Source organism: Ipomoea nil, unplaced genomic scaffold (assembly GCF_001879475.1).
Source record: "Ipomoea nil cultivar Tokyo-kokei standard unplaced genomic scaffold, Asagao_1.1 scaffold0143, whole genome shotgun sequence".
Taxonomy (NCBI): Eukaryota; Viridiplantae; Streptophyta; class Magnoliopsida; order Solanales; family Convolvulaceae; genus Ipomoea; species Ipomoea nil.
The window spans coordinates 349599-356434 of record NW_017616571.1 but is presented as its reverse complement, the minus strand read 5'-3'; the positions used below and the strand labels follow the sequence as shown (position 1 = coordinate 356434).

Here is a 6836-nt window from a genome sequence, read left to right as displayed (position 1 = left end):
GTTATCGACTATCAGAACCTCACCCAATTGGTTTGCTGATTTCAGTCTCTTTGTACGGTAAGTTGAAACATCCCTCATTCTGAAAAATTTTTGGGAAGATATTAAATCTTAAGGTTTGGTTTAGTCGGTGGACATGCAGACATGATTGGATTGAGAATGAGAATTGGGTTGATGTTTCTTTTCATGCCAAGTCAAGTTACTAACTTACTGGAGCAAGAATGGTAGTGGGTTTTTTTACAGTGATCATTGTTTTTATTACCCAGTCTTTGTACGTAGAAAAGCTAAAGATTCCCGTGTGTTGGATGTTGGCGCAGGCAGTGAGGACGGTGGAAAGGGTATAGTGGTCTGGTCTGAGAAGGTGGGAGGGGTGAATGTGGTGAAAGAGGTGGAGAACACTGTAGAATTGGCAGCAACGAGTGAAATCAGCAAGAAGACAATTAAATTTGATGAGGTGCTCTATGAGGTTTTGTGGTATGCCCATTACTTGTGAAATCAGCAAGAAAAGACGGAGTTCTGTAGCCTTAGACTGACTTAAAACAAAGGCTATAAAACTAATTTGACCAAGCAAAGAGCCAAAGACTGACTTAAAAAAAAAAAAAAAAAAAAAAAAAAAGTCCACATCAGCACATTACCTGTGCCATGTCATCAAGGCAACCGGGAAACCTGTAAAAAAATGCTAGGTGGACAATTTTTTTTGGTTTGTGAATCGAATAATCACTTATGTAAGATTAAGGTGCGGCATGACATATTGCAATTGGTTCATGGTGCTATTTGGCACTTCACCCAAATAATAATAATAATAATAATAATAATAATAATAATAATAATAATAATACTAAAGGATAAAGGTGCGGATAAAGAATTTGTCATTTCTTTAAAATGTTTAATAATAATAATAAAGGATTTGTCATGAAAGTTGCGATAAAGGAGAAGTAAAAGGTTTTAATTGGGAAGGGTAAAATTAAAGATGTCATTGCTTTAAAATAATAAGGATAAAAATGAAGAAAAAGTTAGAAAGCTACTAGCTTATTTTGAAAATAAGCTCTTATTTTAAGCTACGAGTTTGTTTTGGGAACATTACAAACAGAGCTTATAGTTCATTAGTAGCTTAAAATAAGTTATAAGCTCATAAATAAGCTCTACAACAGAGCGTAAGAAAATCGGCCACATGAATCAAAGCATCCACAACTGAGTTTATATGATGCTAAGAAGTACGAGAGGATACACTTTTATTTCATGGAATTTCTACCGTGCAATATGTTATATGAGACCTTAGAAAAATCCTTATTTTATTATTTATTTATAACTGTAGCATTATGTGTTATGCATAGTTCCTTAAAACAACATTGTCTTCTATTTCTTGAGGGCTTGAAGATCAGCATAGTACTTGTTTATCCAACCCTGTATTATCTTAACCTCCTTTTCCCGTTGCTCGGTTAACCAACATGGAGCTGTTGCATAATCTCCAACTAAGTCCAGAACATGAGCGCCTATAACACCCAAAATAAAAATATACTTTCATTAGCACTATCAGGTTTTTCAAGTGCATTGTTAAATATTTTCTACTGTACAATCATAATTACATAAATTTAACTGTGTTTTTTTTTCTTTTTAAAATTTTCAATCGTTGATCATCTTGATACAAATATTAAAAACTTGAAAAGTTTATTCGGTGCAAAAAAAAAAAAAAAAAAAAAAAAAAAAACAAACAAACAAACAATCCACATTATGAATGTGTGTTAACCAAAATACCTTCTTGAGTATAAACTGCAACTAAAGTATCTGATATATTTTTCAAAACCCTGTCAATACACAAAGACAAAAAAGCAAATTGAATGACATAAGATACGAAGGTTGGTACATTTTGTTTAATAAAGAAAAGGGAGAGTAGACATTATAAGTTACCCTCCGATGCTATATGGATCTCTTAGTCCGTTGGAGAAAATGATGTTGCTACCAAAGTCTTTTAGAACTAAGTTAATATTCTGCAATTTTAAGTTGACATGCATGTAATAATATTGTTGAATATATAAATTAAAGCTAGATTATACATATATGCAACTCCAGCCAAGCTAGCCACACTATTGACAAGGCTAAAAGTTCAACTTTCAGTTTGAGTGCATGCCTATTGACGTTCTTGGTTTGAATCTGTTAGCTATAGGCAATTTAAGCTGGTTTACCTTCTGATCCTCCACCAGCTAGAGTTACAAGGCGCGTGAGATTTCCTCGTCACCCAAAAAAAAAAAAAAAAAAAAAAAAGTTTTCCTGAGGAAAGAGTTGAAGAACATACGTGTCCTCCGTAATAGGTTGTGGCCCAGTGAGGTCGAGGTGGAACTCCATAGGCATTCATGCAGTTCTGGGAATAATACCGCATGTCGAAAGTAGTTGGAAAGAACATGGAATCGTTGCCTGGCTTAATCGGATACACTATTTCACTACAAGCCTACACACCAAAATCCTTATTTAATTTCTTAATATTAAAAAATTATTATTTTGGTCCCTCAATTGTTTTACAATTGTTAATTTAATCTTTAAATTTTAATTTGGTTTAATTGATCCTTCAATTATTTTAAATTTCATCGATTAAGTCCCGTAACCACTATTCCGTCAGTCCATCGTTAGTTACTAAAGCAGTGACTAAGATATTTAATTGACGAAATTTAAAATAATTGGAGGGACAATCGATCAAATTAAAAATTAGAGACTAAATTGACAATGCAAAACAATAATTTTCCCTAATAAATTATTATAATCTTCCCGATATTATTGCATTGTTTACTTACTTGCCAAGCATATGCATCCACTATATCACCTTCTCCGGGCGAGGCCGGCGCGTTTACGCCGGAAACTCTGTAGCAAGAATTAACCCCTTTATAGGCGACGACGCCGGCGTGTATCCGGTCAAGAATATCAGACCCTTTGGGCGCGCCATCTATGCCGCCGCACACCCTCGTCACTGGATATTCCGGCGGATTGTCATATTGAGCGGCATACGCATACAGAGTGTGCAAGTAATTGTGTAGCTCAAACGGCGAGGTCAAGTTCCTATTCATCAACGCACGTACACGATGAAATTAAAGCTTTGAAGAAAGGGTACGGTGAAATGAAAGTACAAATATATTAATATTTACTTGCAAAGGTTGAACTTGCGACTGAGAATGGAGAGGCCGTTTCGCAGCTTAGCATATTCGTAAATTTTGGACCATGATTCTTTTATAGTTTCAACACAACTCTCACTCACATCCTGCAACCAACATTCGGACAATTGAAGCTTCCAATCTAAGCCCTCACCAGTGGGATTTAAATCTATGACCACTTATTTGGAATGGTAATTGGATGTCATCACTCTACAGGGTAGTTGACATATATTTATTTTTTTAGTATTTTTTATAAGTTGTAAACCGGGTAGGATTCCCCATCTTGGATCATCTCCATGGGGATGGGAATAGGGAGATTTTTCTCTTCCCTAGCAATGAGGAAATTGAATGGGGGAGAAAGTGAGGGTAAGCACGGTTAGAGATGTCAATTGGGCCAGCTTGACATCGATCTCTAGGCTTTTGTTGGTTTGACCGGTCTAGTTATGAGCAACCTAAATTAGTTTATTTTTTGTGGTCTTTTGTCAATTAGGATTAGATGAAATTTATCACATGCACACCTTTAATAGTTGTCACGAGTTTTCCTCATCACAGAACAAAAAATTAACATCTTACCCTAAAATCTTTAGTTACTACGTCATAGTATCCATTTTGTGGTGTGATGTCATCAAAGTAGAGAATGGGAGCTGATGAAGCTAAGGCACCCATTGCTATGTGTGGATACTTCAACCGAAACCACGCAGCAAGCACTTCTCAAAACAACACAAACTTCAAGCTTTATTTCCTGCCAAAACCCAAAAGTATTTCTAGAAAAAAGAAAGAAAAAAAAAACAATAATCTCTTACTTCCTCCATATGATGCTCCAACAACAATGATGGGAGAATGTTGAGCTCGGTAGGCATTCTTTATATATAACAGCACCTCTGCATAATCAGCCAAAGCCTGAGCCGAGTTGAAATAGCCACGAAGTGTCTCGTTTTTCAAAGCTTTCGCCTGGGTTCCGAACGGTACTGATTCCCCGTAGAACCTATGCTGCATATATGATCATCACAACATTTGAGGGCATGCATATATAGAATTACGTATAAACCTTATCGATCATCATAGATATCATATGGTCACCTCTATGTAGACAAGAAGAGCTTTAAAACGAGGGGCATTATGAGTGAGAAATACGGCGCCCAAGGGATCACGGTCGATCGGAGATTCAAGACCGAGCCATGCGAAGATGGGAGAGCTGTTTTGGGCGCCGCCCCAGTACTTGGAATTGACTATGTATCTCTGTGAGAAGGTGGCATAGCTTTGAGGTGCGTAATTGAAGTGATCCAACGTTTGGTTGTAGTAATAGGTTTTGAACTCAGCCGGAAGAGCAGCAGCGCTGTCGGAAACCGACGAAGACTGTCGTGGCCGGTGGAAGGAAGTGAAGCGAGGAATATTGGGGTCTGGGGTTAGGGAAAGGGAAGTTGTGGAGAAGAGAATAAGGGGAGAGAGGCATTGGATTACAAGTATTATTAACAACTCCATTGTATATTTTGCAAGGGCTGATGACAAAAATATGTAGAAAAATAAAAAGGTAGACTAAATTGTGTAAAGTATTAAACTGATTACTTTCTTGTCATTTCAATTTTCAAGAAGAAAGTAATCAACCTACCTTTTTTAACAAAAAAAAAAAAAAAGAGTTGTCACCACTATCTTCTTCTCTCCTCATTTATGTACGTGGAGAGAGAAAAATGTACTACCCACTACCTTTTTCCCTCTTTATTCACCACAAATCTCCCTCCCCTCCTTCACGCATAAATACATGGGGAGGGAGAAGATGATCGAGAAATATATAAACATCATATTTCCCTCCTCCATCATATCGTCGCTTCTCCTCGGTAGCCCACATCGGAAGCAACCGACAATTGCAACTAGCACCGTTACCGGGATAGTCGAGATACGAACATACTCCATGCTGTTTTGTTTATAATTTTTGGGGCAACTAATAATAATAATAATAATAATAATAATAATAATATTATTATTATTATTATTATTATTATTATTATTATTATTATTATTATTATTATTGTTGTTGTTGTTTGATGTAAATATGTAATCTTTGAGGACTTTAATGGCTTACTGAAATGTAATGGAAACAGTTTCCTTTTTTGTACGTTCTGTCAATTAAGATCTTTTTGCTTTGGATTTATGGTTATTTAATTTATATAAGGGTTACATTAACATCTATCTCAATAAATGCTGCATGGGAGTGGGGTATATGTCAACTTTGACCATTTTGGGGTTTTGATTTTCTTGATTGAGTAGGGGACAAGTTACGGAGTAAGATGTAATTTCACCTTTTTTTTTTTTTTTTTTTTTTAAAAAAAAAAATCTTTTATATGCATTTGTATTTGGGAAGGAGAAGATCTTCAATTGATATCCTGCTAAAACTGAGCTTGATTAAATAACTGATAGACAATGCGTTATAAATATATAAATTAATATCCTGCTAAAACTGAGCTTGATTAAATAACTGATAGACAATGCGTTATAAATATATAAATTAATTAATTCATTAATGGAAGGTGTACTAAGGGACTTGTTTGTAACAACAAATTGTGATTCTCAAAGTAGTGGTGGAGATCACCTGGAGTATTATGCAGGGATGCATGTAGTACGAATTAGGTTATTAATAATAATAATAATAATAATAATAATAATAATAATAATAATAATAATAATAATAATAATAATAATAATTAGTGTTTATGGTTTATTCGATATTGATTAGAATATACAATATTACTAATACTAATAATAATAATATTATTATTATTAAAATATTACCCATCGTTGTTGTTGCCTTCCAATTCGTCATCTACGAAGTAACGTGATGACACAGTTCCGGAACAAGAGACTGAAGTCGTTGGTTTGAGAGACAGGTATTTCTGTAAAACAAAGAAATTTCAACTTGGCAATGAAGACTATACAAGAGATGTTTCCTAATGCATATCAGTACTTGGCAGAAATCCCACCAAAATACTGGGCATTGTTTCATGACGGTGGACACAGGTTTGGCAATTTGACGACTAATAGTTCTGAATCTTTCAACAATACACTAAAAGGTTGTCGAATGTTACCTGTCACTATTATTGCTCGATTGACTTTCCACAAATTAGTGGCTATGTTTCAAAACAGGCATTCTATTGGTGAGTTAATGCAACAAGCTGGATTGTGTTGGCCAACCGATATTGATAAGGAGATGTCCGCTCGGGAACGGTTCAAGTAATGCAACCATTCACTCCTATAACATCAAAAGAAGGATATACGAGGTAGCACTTGAATCAACTTCCAATTCCCTGGGCCAGCCACGTTATGTTAAGGTAAATTTGAATGACTGGACATGTAGCTGCAGTCGTTGGGCTGTAGATGGCTTACCTTGTGCGTATGTCATTGTCGCATGCCATTATAGAGGGACTGTCTCGGACTCCTTTGTGTCACAAGTCTTCTCGTTATAGTATTACATAATAAGTTATGCAGGAGACTTAAATCCATTGCCGGATGACGAAGTTCAGCTGACCACAACGCTCACGTGCCTGCAACCCCTCAGGTGCCCGCCGGAAAGCTCATAGAGGTCAACAACGTAGAAGTCGATTTCCTAATGAAATGGACTTCCGGCGGGCACCTGAGGGGTGGCAGGCACGTGAGCGTTGTTGACGATATGCCCTCTATGTAATCCATTGCTCCTTTGTTAATATG

The 6836-nt window shown here is 36.0% G+C and overlaps 1 protein-coding gene across 3 annotated transcripts; it reads right to left on the bottom strand.

Annotated features, from left to right (window-relative positions):
- Nucleotides 1–1272: 1272 nt before the first annotated feature.
- LOC109172369 (lysosomal Pro-X carboxypeptidase-like) lies at nt 1273–4627 on the bottom strand. 3 transcript variants are annotated; one of them, XM_019321571.1, is made up of 9 exons: nt 4218–4627; nt 3941–4127; nt 3711–3844; nt 3132–3244; nt 2784–3045; nt 2291–2443; nt 1906–1985; nt 1753–1802; nt 1273–1490 (listed from the first exon to the last, which is right to left on the bottom strand). In XM_019321571.1, exons 1-9 carry the CDS (start codon nt 4617–4619, stop codon nt 1354–1356), a joined length of 1518 nt encoding a protein of 505 aa, XP_019177116.1. In that variant the 5' UTR covers nt 4620–4627; the 3' UTR covers nt 1273–1353. The 3 variants fall into 3 exon arrangements, 2 of the variants coding, with proteins under 2 accessions (XP_019177116.1, XP_019177115.1); XM_019321570.1 differs by lacking the exon at nt 2291–2443; XR_002052747.1 differs by lacking the exon at nt 1273–1490 and having other exon boundaries at nt 1764–1802; nt 2181–2443.
- Between the last annotated feature and the right edge of the window lie 2209 nt (nt 4628–6836).

What these genes read in the sequence shown, in the direction of transcription:
- LOC109172369 (XM_019321571.1), bottom strand. Translation starts at nt 4,619, where the DNA reads ATGGAGTTGTTAATAATACTTGTAATCCAATGCCTCTCTCCCCTTATT. An exon ending in CTCTTCTTGTCTACATAGAG is followed by an intron (nt 4,128 to 4,217) that starts GTGACCATATGA and finishes TCATATATGCAG; the next exon opens with CATAGGTTCTACGGGGAATC. An exon ending in GATCCATATAGCATCGGAGG is followed by an intron (nt 1,803 to 1,905) that starts GTAACTTATAAT and finishes GTGTATTGACAG; the next exon opens with GGTTTTGAAAAATATATCAG.